The 15,009-nt window shown below is 32.4% G+C and overlaps 5 protein-coding genes across 8 annotated transcripts in view; 2 read left to right on the top strand and 3 right to left on the bottom strand.

Moving 5' to 3' along the window:
* The window catches only part of LOC128885270 (troponin T, skeletal muscle), a 78,630-nt gene that overhangs the window by 48,460 nt on the left and 15,161 nt on the right, over positions 1-15,009 (bottom strand). The gene's annotated exons all lie outside the window — the stretch shown is intronic.
* On the top strand, positions 1,255-4,732 carry LOC128885261 (anaphase-promoting complex subunit 4). The gene is made up of 7 exons (XM_054139221.1): positions 1,255-1,772; positions 2,055-2,437; positions 2,516-2,716; positions 2,793-3,074; positions 3,141-3,364; positions 3,428-3,999; positions 4,074-4,732. Exons 1-7 carry the CDS (start codon positions 1,667-1,669, stop codon positions 4,481-4,483), a joined length of 2,178 nt encoding a protein of 725 aa, XP_053995196.1. The 5' UTR covers positions 1,255-1,666; the 3' UTR covers positions 4,484-4,732.
* LOC128885281 (uncharacterized) lies at positions 4,513-6,714 on the bottom strand. 3 transcript variants are annotated; one of them, XM_054139258.1, is made up of 5 exons: positions 6,568-6,714; positions 5,398-5,649; positions 5,177-5,311; positions 5,005-5,110; positions 4,513-4,919 (listed from the first exon to the last, which is right to left on the bottom strand). In XM_054139258.1, exons 1-5 carry the CDS (start codon positions 6,580-6,582, stop codon positions 4,765-4,767), a joined length of 663 nt encoding a protein of 220 aa, XP_053995233.1. In that variant the 5' UTR covers positions 6,583-6,714; the 3' UTR covers positions 4,513-4,764. The 3 variants fall into 3 exon arrangements, with proteins under 3 accessions (XP_053995233.1, XP_053995235.1, XP_053995234.1); XM_054139260.1 differs by lacking the exon at positions 6,568-6,714 and adding an exon at positions 5,790-6,258; XM_054139259.1 differs by lacking the exon at positions 6,568-6,714 and adding an exon at positions 5,881-6,254.
* LOC128885276 (NADH-cytochrome b5 reductase 3) lies at positions 8,303-11,943 on the top strand. 2 transcript variants are annotated; one of them, XM_054139249.1, is made up of 4 exons: positions 8,303-8,596; positions 10,332-10,664; positions 10,741-10,929; positions 11,039-11,943. In XM_054139249.1, the coding sequence occupies exons 1-4, from the start codon at positions 8,552-8,554 to the stop codon at positions 11,420-11,422; spliced, it is 951 nt and encodes a 316-aa protein (XP_053995224.1). In that variant the 5' UTR covers positions 8,303-8,551; the 3' UTR covers positions 11,423-11,943. The 2 variants fall into 2 exon arrangements, with proteins under 2 accessions (XP_053995224.1, XP_053995226.1); XM_054139251.1 differs by lacking the exon at positions 8,303-8,596 and adding an exon at positions 9,419-9,876.
* LOC128885268 (T-complex protein 1 subunit beta) lies at positions 11,879-14,746 on the bottom strand. The gene is made up of 7 exons (XM_054139233.1): positions 14,620-14,746; positions 13,882-14,191; positions 13,314-13,747; positions 13,159-13,236; positions 12,853-13,077; positions 12,412-12,793; positions 11,879-12,334 (listed from the first exon to the last, which is right to left on the bottom strand). Exons 1-7 carry the CDS (start codon positions 14,620-14,622, stop codon positions 12,162-12,164), a joined length of 1,605 nt encoding a protein of 534 aa, XP_053995208.1. The 5' UTR covers positions 14,623-14,746; the 3' UTR covers positions 11,879-12,161.

Below are 15,009 nucleotides of genomic sequence, written 5' to 3'. Positions count from 1 at the left end.
GAACCACGTGGACGCCCAGCGTCGCGACTATTGAGGTTTTAGGGTGAACCAGTTTTAACGCTCGAGCATAGTGGTCCAGAACGGTCTGTTTTTAGGGGGAGTCCAAAATCAGGGAAACTTAAAGTGGTCGAGCTTCGAGCGGGTCACATCTTGATGATTTGTTTGGGGTGTCGGAAATTTGTTTTGTTTTGTTTGTATTTATATTAATTGCGTGTAATATAGCACTAATATAGCATCAATATATAGCATAAAGCATTCTGTGTTTTTCATGTATGTTAATTTAAACTTTTAGCTGAGATTAATATACATTGCAATATATACCAGGTCTGAAAGGGTTATAATCTTACAATGTAACATTTATTCTTATTTCTAAAGATCTTGTTACAAGTTCGCAGCCATTACCTCAAAGGATTCTTTGTCGCTTCTACTAAAAATGCGAACTAAAATATATTTACGATTATTCGATCGAAGTGACTAATTAAATATTACAGAGTACTTCGATCCACGTAATTTCCAACCATGTTCGATATTCTACGTGCACGCTAAAATCCAGTGACTGCGTTTATTTTTAATTTTAAGTCTCCACCTTCGACATTCGCTGACTTGCTTTTGGCAACGTGTAGACAATTTGTTTAAACGTCGCATTCCTTCTGCATTCATTCGTGAACTTTTCGAACACAAGAGATACCAAAACTTGCTACGATTGGATCGATTTAAAACGAAGTAACGTTTCATAAAGATAATTATCTTTTTCTCGTTTATAATAATTGGCATACTTACAAATGGCAACAGTATAACAACTTCCTCATTTTTATATGTTTTCAATCTTGCAAGTTGTAACGTCACAAAGAAAGTTTTTGGAAAGTAAATTATTTCTTAAATCCTTGGGGTTGGGTGGATCACATCATCATTGGGTGGCACACCTCCTGCATAGCTTTAATATTTTATTTAAAGCTTTTATTCGATTGACAATGCTGTGAACACACAAAGAATTAAATATTGTCAACATAAAAATTCTTGAACTGCTATCAACTGGTAGCGATTAGACATATAATTCAATTCAAGAATATTTTTTGTATTTGTACAACATTTATATAATATTTATATAATAATTCGTAATCCACATAATGATGAAAGTGTTTTGGTTGTCTCACGATTAGCAAAAAAATTGATTTCGATTTATAACGACTATCGGTACAAACACTTTCTGCGTAATTTCAACATCGCCAACGAAACATGTAGGTATTGCAGTTTTGTATTCGCATGCATGTAACACGAAAGCACCGTTAGTTTTTAACTCTTTGTGGTCCAATTTTTCTGATTTAAGTACATTTTTGTCGAGCCGCGTTCAACATTGGACCGCAAAGGGTTAACAGAGGATTGATCAACGAATTTGTCTATGTAATATAAAATGACTATTTATATCAGTCACGGCTGACTTTATTATGAATGAATTTGAGTTACAGTTAAACGCTTGCTACAAAAAGGTAGCGATTAATACTAGAAACGAAACGTGGGACGAAACATAATAAACATTATAAACAGAAAGTAGTATGGAATACGTGTATATTCTAACAGAATCAAAATGCTACTGGAAAACATAACCTTAAAATTGTAATTTCTATTAGTTCGATAATATTGTGAGCTAGTGTTCAAAATTACAAAAATGGCAGGTAGCATGAGACAATTAGAGGAACGACAACTTCCAGCTGAAGTAACGAAAATGCAGTGGTCACCAAAAATGGATCTCCTAGCAATTGCTAATGTAAAAGGTTAGATCTCTAAAACAGTAAACAACACGTTTTGTGTCTGATAGATTCTTGTCAAATCCACGTATGTTTTACACACTTCTTTTTAACTACTTATACTTTAAACAAAATTCTGAAAACATGTCATTGATAAACCCAACAGATTAAATTTGTATCTTATGCTTGGTTTGTCACTCTTATTTGATACATATACAGAAACATGTACACTGGAGATAAACAACTATTTTCAATTCCTGAAATACCAAGATGTATGACAATATGAATTGTCTTGTTCAATTGTTATAGGAGAAGTTACACTTCATAGATTAACATGGCAAAGAGTTTGGTTGTTAAGTCCGCAAGAGGAATCCGATACTGTAGTGAACTTAGCATGGAGACCAGATGGGAAACTTCTTGCTGTTTGTTATGAAGCTTCCAAAGTAGTATGTCTTGTAGATATAGAAAACAAAAATATTATTCACAAAACAAAAATTAGTTTGCACAATGGAATCACGTGCATAACATGGTTGCCATTGACGAATTTAGAAAATGATAGTCAGTTAGGTAGTAGTAAAACAAATATGTCACCTGTGGGAGAATATCTTCCACCTTTGCCAAGTTTAAATAGAAGTTTTGGTCAAGAACCTGAACGCAAAGAATTCTTACCTCAAAATTTAGATATACTTTTTGTAGGTATTCTTTAAAATAAGTACATCAATTTTACAAAATATTATCTATATAGTTATTATAAATAATTGTCTTTCTAGCTTGGTTTAGACAATGGAAATGTTGCAATGTATGTGTTTGGAATGTTCTACTGTGGCACAATTACAGTTGGTCATGGTCGAATATTAGAAATTAGTGGTGGATTTGGTAAACCAATGTGGATCAGTTGGAAAGATAGTAGTGGTATTAAAGTAAACAGATTATGGTGTCAGTTGCTAGAACAAAACACAGCATTCCTAAAGGTCCTTGCATAATCAAATTTATTATGTTACTTTTAAATGTGATAGAATATCTACAAATTCTTTATTTGAATCTAAGGTAGCACAAGCTCAAGCTAATATAGAATATTTGATGGATTATCTTTCGCGTACGTTAATGGCAATTTCCGAAGCATGGGAAACAATTCTCTTGGAAATGGATGAAAAGCTTGCACGATACGCGGAAACAAATCCACCTGGTGGAGTTGCTGCAGATTTCTTAGAGCTGTTAATGATTGGCATACCAACTCAAAACTTGGAAAATTTTCTATTGCGAGATTTAACTGAGAAAGGATTAAAAAAATTGGGGCATAGTATTGAAATGTGTTACAGTAATATACAGGTACAGAATGGACCTTTAATTTTTGAAAATTGTAATATGTCATACCAATCAAATGTTGTCTTACAGAAATTAGTCTTAAAAAATTTAACTAGCGTTGGAATGGCGTTAGTTTATCAATTAGCTGAAATGAGGGGAATGGTGAGACTGGGTGGTCCATATGAGTTATTGGGACTTACAAATGAAAATGTAATAACTAATGCTCTTCATGCATCAGAAGCTTTTCTAGCAAAATCTTCCGAAATTCAACAAGTCATAGATCACAGTATGCGCGATTATAAAGCATTCTTCCGGTATGTTCCAATAACAAAATATGATATGGATGTCGTTACTATTTGAACCTTTTTGTATTTAAGGTGGTTATATGTCGTAATTCTAAGATTAACCGATGAAAGAATACCATCTGAAGTAAGTCGGGTCAGTCAACAAGAATTAACATTTATTGCCGAATTTTTGCGTGGTTTTGACAAAACTGAACCAAGTGCTGGAGGTAGAAAAGGAGTAAATTTAGAAAAATTGGGCCAGTATTTACGACGCGAAAATTTGCAAACTTGCTTAACTCCCGAAGGAAGCGAATGGGCAGCTATGCTCGATGAAAATCATTGTCTCCGCGATCATCCGCTTATCGTGAAGCAAGATCTTAATTTTTCATTATTGCAGTCTCATGCAAAGTTAATATCGGCTATACATAATGTTTTTGGAGAGGCTTATCAAGGCTTGGTTGATCAGTTCACTGTATCAAGTATTGCCTTGGCACCATCTGTGGCATTTACATCATCCCAAATTGTAACAAGCGACGATGGTCTACTAGTAGCTACATGTGATGTCGATCATAAAATATTACGACTTTTTAAAGTTGAATGTTTATCTGTCGAACCTGTGTCGCTTAACTTTAGATTGGGTACAATTAATGTAGATTACAGATCAGGTTGGTTCATTATAAATATATACATAATAATTTAATTTATGAAATTAAAGACAACATAAAATTTTATTTAACAGAATCTTATTCAAAAGTTTACATGGATGGTACTGTAGTTGATCTACAGTTTTATTCTCAGGAGTACATTAGCTTACTGTTGCTCAACAAACATAACCATACATCATATCTTGTACAGTTACCGGTGAACCATTCTCGAATTTTTGACAATCAAGATAAGAATGCAATTACTTTAGCTGACCTTTTAGGCAATAGCTGGCCACGACCTTTTCAAGGTATTTCTGCTAGGCGACTAGCAGTTAGTGGTGCAAGAAAAGTAGCCGCTGTTTTAAGCGAAAGTAATAGAAAAATAAGGTTATTAGAAACTGAAGTCGAACCTGAAGAAGAGGAAGATGAAGAAGATGAAGAAGATGGAACTCATGATAGTGTATTAGATACTACGCATGGAACAGCGGCAAATATTTCTCAATGAACTTATGTACATAAAAGACGTTCGAAATATAGTGTAAAATAATGTTATTATTTTATACTTGTTAAAATAATTAACATTTAACTAAAATATTGAATCATTATTTATACATTATATGCAAGTATTAGTTACGAAATGTTTATATACCTTTAATGGCTAAATTGAAAGCCCAATATATGCATGTGTACATAAACGATTTATGATTTTATACATCTTGTAAATAAAATTTTTTATAATCTACTATAAAAAAAATTGCTTTATACAGTATATCACAATGTAGTTCGTTATTTCTGCATTTGTCTTAATACTCTAGGGAAATCAATATCAAGAGCTGCATTGTCAATGCCACCTTCTTCAACTATTGGTATAGGTAGTGTAGGAGCAGCACTAACACGCGTTGTGTATTTTGCTGGCGAATTTTCCCTTGATTCTTCGAAATCTGTAATAATGATTTCAAATCAATTAAATATATTAATATAATTTTGAATTTTTTTAACTACATTAAAATAGTTACGTATACATACCGAAAAATCTGCGACTCCTTTTCCTTTTTGTTGTGATAACAAAAAGAACAATTGCTACTGCAACAACTACTACCATAGTAGCTGCCATACCTCGTAACAAATTTGTCTATAAAAAAAAAACGATGTATTTAAAGTAATAGATTCCTTAGACAAAAAAAAAATTTGAGTATACCTCAAAATCATTTTCCCAAACATCTTCCCAATCTTTCTTAACAATTAATTCAACCTTATGAATGTTTATAGAAGAGTGATTTGATATGCCTTTTGAGATGCACTTATAGAAACCAGATTCAGCTGTTGATACACCCTGTCAAAAAAGCCATAATAGATTAAAATGAAGACCATGTTACACATAGAACTGCCTTTATTCATGACCTAATAAATTTTAATTACCCTAATAAAAAGTTTTCCAGTTAACACTTCATAGTTATATTTGTTTTCATCCATCTCATTACCAGGCCCAATAATGCGTCTATCGTCCGTAAGTTGCCAAAACATAAAACGATGATCATCATCACTGCTTAAACATGGAAGTTCAGCCAAATGACCAACTGGAACCTCTGTTACTGTAATTGTGCTACCAACAAATCTATTTATCAATAGTAGCAGTGATAAATAGAAGAACGAAAAAGATGTCAAACTCATCTGTAAAATAAAATCGATGTTTTAATGTTTAAATATAGCTTAACTTCACTACACACTTTGTACATTCATCACGTTTTCACTCATACAAATTACATATTTGATTGAACAAAATTAAAATTACAACAAAAATACAAACGCACTGTACAATTGTCTCACAGAACTCTTTCTGCTACCAACTATGCTAGCGAAGTGTCTTGTGTTGTTAGGGCATCAATTATATTCTAAGTTTACCTTTACAGTACCAATTTTAGTACCATAGAACCGGTTTTAATATGACAGATGGTTGAAAGAACAATTATTCTATGCACAATGAAAACAGAAGTCACTTGTCAATGAATCATGTTGCATAACTATGAAGGTAACTGTGTACAGTCTCTTACTGTTTTTATATTATACTTCAATATTTAAATGCACTAGTATAATCTAATCATAAACATGAAAATCACTGTTTGTGAATGATGACAGTCTTATGAACTGATGAGAAAGCTTCGATAATGAAGCTGCTGAGAGTTACTTATTTATATCTTTGTCCTATTCATCCTTGTGCAACAGAGTATTTATAGTAAGCTAGACTGGCATCTTGTGACTACTATACCATCTGAAAGTACACTACATATTTCTTCATTTTAACTATCGAAGAAACATTGATATGTAAGGTAAAACCCAATGCCAAGGTAGTATTCACATACATTCACTCTTTTAATTGCTATACAATATATGTACATGTGTGAGTGACAAGACATACAAGAATATTACAGTTACATTTTCAAATGTATTTTTAAATTGTAAATCAGCCAGCCTTAAATATTTTTATAAATAAAGTATTTAAATTAGAATGTTTTTTAGCTATGTAGACAATATAAATTGCTATAGACAAAACAAATCATGATAAATTATATATTATACATAACAACTTACAGAACTAATTTTCATGTAAAAGTAGATTTATATAAAATATGGTAAACACTGCAGACATCATAGAATTTTTTAATCAAATGTAAGACTGATGCTGTTGTATCAAATACATAAAAACAACAACTGCCAATGCTGGAAGAAGAATCCAAAATGGTGCAAGTACAACTTTTGCTGGTAGAAACCAATGAGGTGCTTCCAATTTTAAGCATATCAAAATTTGAGCACTTAATTTCAAAAACACAGCTATCATGTACCACACCTAAAAAAAGATTAACTTTAACTTTCATAAAATAAAATCAATACCTAGTTTCATCAGTTTACTATATTAAATAGTCAGAAGTTTTAACTGTGCATGTTACAGTGGAAATTTATCAATTATAATTTATTTTGAATTATTTAAAAGAAATTACATGATCTTTTTTAAGTCCTTTTCTTTCAATGAATACAAAAGAAAGTGTAATATTATACTTTCAGTTGATTATGTCAAGAAAATAACATGCAACAAATTAAGGCATACAATTTATTAAAAAGTTTATTCATTGTCAATTTTATTCGTAAATTAATTAACAGGAAAATCAACATTTTATACAGTTAAGAGTAAAAAGATTAAACAACAAATTAATTCATAATGAAACGAAGGTATTTGTATCAAGAAATAAATTCAACATTTTTTTTTTATTTTATTATTCGCATATAACTTACTTCCCGATGTAAAAGATTAATGCGTCCGCTTTTATAGTGAGAAATCATATTGAAAACTATGTAAATGAGAAGAATATGGTCGTACAACCACATTGGAATGAGAACAATGAACCAATTCCATTGTATCCTCTGATCGAGTCTCAAGTCGAGTAGAATCAGTAAAATTAACAAATTGAACCATGTAAATAATGCACGATGCACAACAGCCATTGAAACATGAAATTAAGTGCGTAAAAAATCACGAGACAAAACGTGATCGCAAAACTATACGATCATGTTGCACATTTGCCGATCTGTTTACATCAACACTTGATATACCTAACCTCTACTACCGACTAACCTGGACTAACCTATAAGATATAACACATTGAAGATGTCGCTACTTGCTGATGAAATAGAAGTTTAGGGTTAGGTTGTAAAACAGTTGTCGATAAATGCCATAAAAATTTTATTTATTTTTCTTCTGTACTCTGTGAGTATAGATGTTAAATAAAAAAAAAAAATATTACGCAAGCGTCATGCATGATGCATTTAAACACAACATAACTGGATGATCAAATATATAGGAGAAACGAGAATATTAGATTGCTGAATTTAATGGGAATTAAATGTGCTATATAATTAGATAAATAACACTTCTTTATTTACGTTATGTTATTATTAATAAAAGGACAATCCATGCTCGTTTTTCTGAATGTATTGGCTGAATTTTTTCTTTGTTTTATACTGAAAGTCAGACTAATTGTCATGAGGGTCCTGTTTACATTCAGCAAATAATACGTTTGCTTCTTTTATACAGAGATTAGCATCACTCCTATCATTCTGATTGAAAACGCATTTACATAGTTATTGTTTTATTTACAATATTTGCATAAAGCTATAATATTCGAATGCTTTGTATTTATCATAATCTTTACATAAGATCTTATATAAGATAATTATCAATCTTACGTAAGACCACTAGTAAAAGTACAACAAAGTACGCTAGCTGTAATCTGTAATCGACCTTCTTGTGGTGTAATTATTTCATCACCCGATAGAAAAAACGCAAAGTCAAACTCATATGTGTTGATAAGTATCAACTCTTACGATCGTCCAGTCAAGCAACAGTTCCAGAGACGGCTGTTTGTTACGATTTTTCTGTGATAGAATTTACATAAAAAGTTTATCTAGTTAATGATTAAGAAATTATGAAAATATTCAAATCCTTGAATAAAAAACTATAACGTAGTGCAACGTTCTTGATATTCGTAAAAATAATAGTGTAAACATTATAATAAATATTATGTCTAAGTCGATGAACAATTCGATGTCGTCGGAAGAATCGCACGTGCGTATACTTATAAAACTACTCATAAAATTTAATAACTGTTACGTATCGAGCTCCATGTACGTATACATAGAATATCTGAAGCCGTATTTCAGTTCTAAATAACTTAAAACTATTCATGAGATATCTGCTTTTTTTATCGTTTAGTCAATGACAAATGCATACCGGGTGCCCTGGAAATTCGTATTATTTTGAAACTTAGAATACGTTTTAATTAAACTGTTTTATGAACGTTTATATAAAAATAGTAATTTTGCAAACATTTACATCAATTTAAAAATCTTTCTTAATGAAAGCATAAAGTCTGTAGTTTATTCAGATCAAAATTAAAGGAACATTAATATACGATAATGGGAAGCAAATTTAATCCTTTCTTTTGGTGAATGATCTCATGACTATTTAAAAGAGGTATGTGATTCAACGAGTATACACTAATCGTTGTAGTCAACGGAAGTGGCATTTTTATTGCTACAATGGAAGTGTTAATTTCGTGCAGTGATAATTATTAATCACTATTGATTAAAATTATTATATATAAATAGTGTATACACAAATATTAAATAAAAATGTACAAAGAAGAGGGGGAATTCACTTCTTTAGATTCAATATCAGTGTTAACAAACGAACGATGTTAAAAAATGTTTGGAGAAATACATTTGCAGCATAAATGTTCGTTTTTGAAAGTTTAATTTTTAGAAATTCATTATTTTGTAAATCTTGTAAAAAATTATCGTGTAAATAGAGGATTAGATTAGAGGATTAGATGTATGCTTATCTACATATAAGTAATACGACTATGCAGTGTACAAATGATTAAGCGAGTGGTAATATGTTTTATAGGTGTACAATGATCCCGGATAAATGTGCAAAGTTCTTTGTGCGATTTCATTGTATTATTTGTGCGTAGGACTCATTTATCCCGTGTATGTAATACCTCCGGTAATATAGCTATAAATACGTCCGAATAGTAGACTGTTCTTAGACCGAGGGAAGCAAGATCTATTTTAAAGGGTAGCGCCCCGTATCTGACCCCATGTAGAAGCCGGTGATATCTCGAGGCGTGAACATAAAAATTTTCTCTACATCAATAACAAGTCGAAGGGATTTCAATAAGTGCGCAGTCTTGGGATTGGTACCCGTTCTTCCTGCAAAATATTTCTTTTTCATTTACCCCCACTGTTTCGCCGTACGGTTACGACCTTAGCCTCGTTCTATCCATTCTTTCGCGAAGGTCCTAACCACGTGCGATTTAAGTTACGATGCCAACCTTACGTTCACTGGTAAGTCCGTTTAAATGGTAAAGAAAATTTTCCAACGACGCTAGATTTCTTAAATTAACCCTTTCGATCTCGAGGGATTGTCGTCTGCTAGGGGTTGATGAATAACCTCCTCGAGAATTCTCATACGCTATGAATTATTATTTTACATCGTATAGAAATTTTATTAAATCTTGCAGGAGTAGTTGTAACAGAGATCGTAGTATTATTTCATAAGCCGACATGTATGCCTCATTTAATTTTACGATTCATGAACCTTTTCTGAATGCTAAATTTGTCAGAAAACTGTCAAGTTTTGGTCCCTTTGTTATCGTTTATTCAACTTTTATTAATAGTCACATTCGATATCATAGGTCAACAGATCAAAAAGATAGTCATAAGACATAAATATTACACATCATTTTATACCAGATTAATTTTGAATGTAAATTAATCAAATTATTAATTTTTTTTCTCAGGTTTTACCAGTGCTGGCTGCTGTGGGAACTGTTGTTGTAATAGGATTAACAATAAAAATTTATAAATCTTGGTGTTGCGATAAGAAAAAGAAATCTCCAGTTTTACTGGCTGACCCAGTTGTTAAATATAGTTTGCCCTTAATTGAAAAAGAAGTAATAAGCCATGATACAAGAAAGTTCACATTTGGTTTACCAACACCAGAACATGTCCTGGGATTACCAGTTGGTCAACATGTACATTTAACAGCTAAGATTGATGGAGAAGTTGTTATACGATCTTACACACCTGTTTCAAGCGACGATGATCACGGTCATGTAGATTTGGTTATTAAAGTAAGTAGACAAAGTAGCATAAAGTAATAAATCTATATCATTGCATGGAAATTAAAATTAAAAATTTGTGTTTAAGGTATATTTCAAAAATGTACATCCAAAGTTCCCTGAGGGAGGAAAATTATCTCAATATTTAGAAAATTTGAATATTGGAGATACCGTTGATTTTAGAGGGCCATCTGGTCGACTAATTTATAAAGGTCAAGGAAAGTTTTCTATAAAAATTTTAAGGAAAGACCCACCTGCAGAATATAATGTTAAAAAGGTATTTATAGCGTTAATCTATGTTTGTAATTGTATTTTACAAACAGTTAATAATCTTCAATTATTTCATTAAAATGCAAAATATAGGTATATTTTTTATGTTAACATAGGTTGTAATGATAGCTGGTGGTACAGGAATTACGCCAATGCTACAATTAATTCGCGCTATGGTAAAGGATGCCAAGGATGAAACTCAATGTTCTTTACTTTTCGCTAACCAAACGGAAAAAGACATACTACTTCGCGACGAAATAGATAATATTGCCAAGACTCATCCTAACAAATTGAAAGTTTGGTATACAATAGACACCAGTGGTGAAAATTGGCCTTACAGTACAGGTCACATAAATGCAGAAATGATAGAGAAGCATATGTTTCCTCCATCACCTGATACAATCGTTCTTATGTGCGGTCCACCGCCGATGATTAATTTCGCTTGTAATCCTAACCTCGATAAACTTGGATACGATCAAAAATTACGATTTGCATATTAAAATAACAATTTCTTGTTGCGCTGAAATTGTAGGATGGATTCATTTTGATAGTATAATCTCTCATTAAATAACAACACGTGAACCTCTTCGTAAAGACAGCATTTTATAATTTTATTTGTATAAATTATGTACTAGACATGCAGCAGCAGTTTGAAACTTCTATATGTGCAGTACCAGTTACATACTAAGTGTAGCACTTATGAAAACATTAGTATTCATTTCGGTTACTAAAATTTGTTAAAAAAATGTTTAACTTGTAATTAACATTCAAGTTAATATAAAAAAAAAGGTAATATTTAGTTGTTCATATGAAAATAATTATTCATTACAGAGTAGAAACAGTAATATTTTATAATTATGTATTTCTTATAAATGCGGTTGTTAATTGTTTTTAATTAAATTTTTTAATTTTTTATAAAATACATCGCCAGTGCAGAGCTTTAGTGAGAAACAGTATACAGGTTAAAAGCATTTATTGATGTTAAACCTATTGTATTGTTATAAAAAAATGATCACAAGTTGTTCCGATTGTTTTACAAATTCCTTCCATACTTCCCTTTCAGTTGATGTAAGATTTGTAGTACAAAATGACAGTATGTATTGATACCAATTAATATTTATATTTATTAACAAAACCGTTGATTCTCGAAGCAAAGTTGTTGATAATCTAATTAATTTGTATTACAAAGAAAGCGGTGCAAACAAAAGTAAAGCAATGAAAGAGCCGTAATGGTCGTAATTAACAACGTCCACGATCCTTCACGCGCTTCCTGGGAGCCGCTCGCAGGATATTATCCACGCGTAAAATCATTTCTGCTGCTTCTGCCGCGCTAACTAAAACTTGCCTCTTTACAACCCAAGACTCTGTTATACGCAATTCTTTCATGCATCCCACTTTTCCTTCCTCCATATCTATTAAAATAACAATCGAAATATTATTTACGATTTAATATTAAAGTACTAATTATATTTATAATTTACGAACGTACCAAGACCCATTGTATTCGCGCCCGAATTGTGCGCAGCTCGTAGTTCACTGATGAGCTGAGCTGAATCGTAACCAGCATTATCAGCAATAACGGTAGGTAATTGCTGCAGAGCTCGAGCAAAAGATTCCATCGCTACTGCTTCTTTCCCAGGAGTAGCTGCCGCTGCACGCATGACAGCACAAGCCATTATCATCTCACTGCAGCCACCACCATAAACAATTTTGGATTCGCGTACTGTAGCTGCCAATACGCAAAGAGCATCATGCAAAGATCTTTCTGCTTCGTCAAGGATTTGTTGCGTGGCTCCTCTGATTACTATTGTGCAAGCTTCTCCTAAAGGAACTCCACAGAATTTCAACAGCTTGTCTTCGCCTATCATTACCTGTAGAAACATTGTTTTGTGAAAACGATACATAATTTTAGTTAAATTTAAAAACATACCGATTTGATGAGATCACATTTGCCAAGTTTTACAGAGCTAGGGTCGTCGAAAGTGCTAACTATGTCTCCACCAGTGACAAGAGCAAGTCTTTCGATACCATCGAAATCGGCATGCTCGATGGCCATAATATTAGCATCAGCAAACAATTGTTCTGGATAATTATAAATTAACTGTCTGTTAATAAAAACGTTACAGCCGTGTTTTATGATCTTTTCAACTTTATCCTGAATAGAATATAATTATTAGATATATGTAGGAAATCAAACATAGAGTTTATAATTCATAATAACAATTTACATAATTACCTTCATCTTCTCTTTTTCAGCTGCTTCTAATTCTGCAATTTTCGCCATTGAATCAACTCGAACTCTAGATCCAAATACCTGCAAATCATTGTATATGTGATTATTGTTGAATGTAAGTATTATTATCGTAAATTCGTCCGGTATAATTTCATTACTTTAATTTTATCTGTATCCATAGGAGTGTTAGCTATGAGTATGCGAGCATCGCGCATTACTTCCGGCTGATTTACACCAGGTTTCTTGTCCAGCAAAAATCCATCATCAAGGAAAGAAGAGTTCAAAGTTCCTCCACGTTTTTTTATCACTTGAATAGCTGACAAATTGCCAGATCCTTTAAGACGTAATACAGCATCCACAGCAAGCTTACTAAAGTGTTCTTTATATTGGGACAAAATTTTTGAGCTCAAAGTTGTACATGCGATATTTAATAGATCCTCCTGGAACTGCTGCTGATCTGCAGAGTTATCGATTGCAGCATTTCTTAAGGCCTCTCGTGCCACTTCAGTTGCTTTCCTCCAACCAGCAATTATAGTTTGCGGATGAATCTTTTGCTCAATTAATTTCTCTGCTTCTCTTAATAATTCAGCAGCTAGAACAGAAAATAATATTTTTAAATGCTTCATTTGATATTAGATGTCAATAATTGGCTATATTGTAGTTGATAAAAATGTGAAATTTATATTAAAAGTATCATAGATATTTGTTGAATTAAAATATACAAACCAAGGACAGTTACAGATGTAGTGCCATCTCCAACTTCATCATCTTGCACGCGAGACATATCTACCAAAATTTTAGCAGCAGGATTGTCCACACCAACACTTTTCAGAATAGTTGCTCCATCATTGGTCACTTGAACCTGTCCCGCGGACCGACCATGAGCCACCAATAACTTATCCATGCCTTTTGGTCCAAGAGTGGACTTGACTAAATCACCAATGGCTATTGCTCCTACAAATAAACTTAGCCTGGCAATTTCTGCCTTTTCTTCTTCCGCTTCATTCTTGAAGATCCTAACAGGATTCAAGGAAACCTACAAATTCATATTTAAATTCCTGTAATTTGGGCTCCTAGCAATCATGGTAAGAATTTGTCGTATATACTAATCGCATTAAAATATTTCATTGATTGCATTTCCTTCTTTGTATTGTTTAATAGCGCAACGTAATGCTGGAAATGCTCGTTCGATGCAGTGATTAATATACAAGAAATTTATACGCTAGCAAATTTATTTAGGTTGCAGAAACATGATTTGATGATATGATTTTGAATGAGTACATTGATATTAAGTTATTAATATAAAAACCATTTAATTGACACACGTGCGCCATTTGTCACACCTTCGTATACGAAACCGGGCAGTGAAATATATACCAATTTCGCATGCTATACTAATTTCTGATGGTACCGCGGCAATATCATTTTACTATAAACACGAGAATATTAAAATCGATTAATTACCATTTTGAATCACTGTTGAAACGATTGATCAATTTATAATGGAATAACTTTACTTCAACTCCACAGGAAAGCACAATTACAAGGAATTATCGTTCTCAAGATGGCGCTTCTACTTGAAACTTCAAGCGTATTCTGTTCTATGTGTTTTCCGTTGTAAACATTTCTGATTGGCTGTTGAGAACGATGCCAACTATACGAGACGAATCAGGGAGATACTGGGGAAAAGAAAGTGCCCACTCATAATCGAGGTACAATGGAAACCACCGAGAATATTCTTTTACGTTGAGTAACTGTAGATGGCGCATGACTTCGACGCACGATTCCGAATTTAATACCTTTTAAGGTTCGTGAAAGATATAACGAGATGAATTGAAATATAAATGTTTCTTT

The sequence above is a fragment of the Hylaeus anthracinus genome, unplaced genomic scaffold (genome assembly GCF_026225885.1).
Source record: "Hylaeus anthracinus isolate JK02 unplaced genomic scaffold, UHH_iyHylAnth1.0_haploid 11981, whole genome shotgun sequence".
In the NCBI taxonomy this organism is placed as follows: Eukaryota; Metazoa; Arthropoda; class Insecta; order Hymenoptera; family Colletidae; genus Hylaeus; species Hylaeus anthracinus.
This window is presented reverse-complemented; position numbering and strand designations above follow the sequence as displayed.

Bases quoted from the DNA above. Each gene is read 5' to 3' on its own strand.
- LOC128885276 (XM_054139249.1), top strand. From the start codon at position 8,552: ATGTCTAAGTCGATGAACAATTCGATGTCGTCGGAAGAATCGCAC. The intron at 10,665-10,740 runs GTAAGTAGACAA...TTTGTGTTTAAG, and splicing joins ATGTAGATTTGGTTATTAAA to GTATATTTCAAAAATGTACA. The intron at 10,930-11,038 runs GTATTTATAGCG...ATGTTAACATAG, and splicing joins CAGAATATAATGTTAAAAAG to GTTGTAATGATAGCTGGTGG.
- LOC128885281 (XM_054139258.1), bottom strand. The intron at 5,111-5,176 runs GTATACTCAAAT...TTTTTTTTATAG, and splicing joins TTTGGGAAAATGATTTTGAG to ACAAATTTGTTACGAGGTAT. The intron at 4,920-5,004 runs GTATGTATACGT...TCATTATTACAG, and splicing joins AAGGAGTCGCAGATTTTTCG to ATTTCGAAGAATCAAGGGAA.
- LOC128885261 (XM_054139221.1), top strand. From the start codon at position 1,667: ATGGCAGGTAGCATGAGACAATTAGAGGAACGACAACTTCCAGCTGAA. The intron at 2,717-2,792 runs GTCCTTGCATAA...TTTGAATCTAAG, and splicing joins AAAACACAGCATTCCTAAAG to GTAGCACAAGCTCAAGCTAA. The intron at 4,000-4,073 runs GTTGGTTCATTA...TTTATTTAACAG, and splicing joins TAATGTAGATTACAGATCAG to AATCTTATTCAAAAGTTTAC.
- LOC128885268 (XM_054139233.1), bottom strand. The intron at 13,237-13,313 runs GTAATGAAATTA...AATGATTTGCAG, and splicing joins TGGATACAGATAAAATTAAA to GTATTTGGATCTAGAGTTCG. The intron at 13,078-13,158 runs GTAATTATGTAA...TATTCTATTCAG, and splicing joins CTGAAAAAGAGAAGATGAAG to GATAAAGTTGAAAAGATCAT.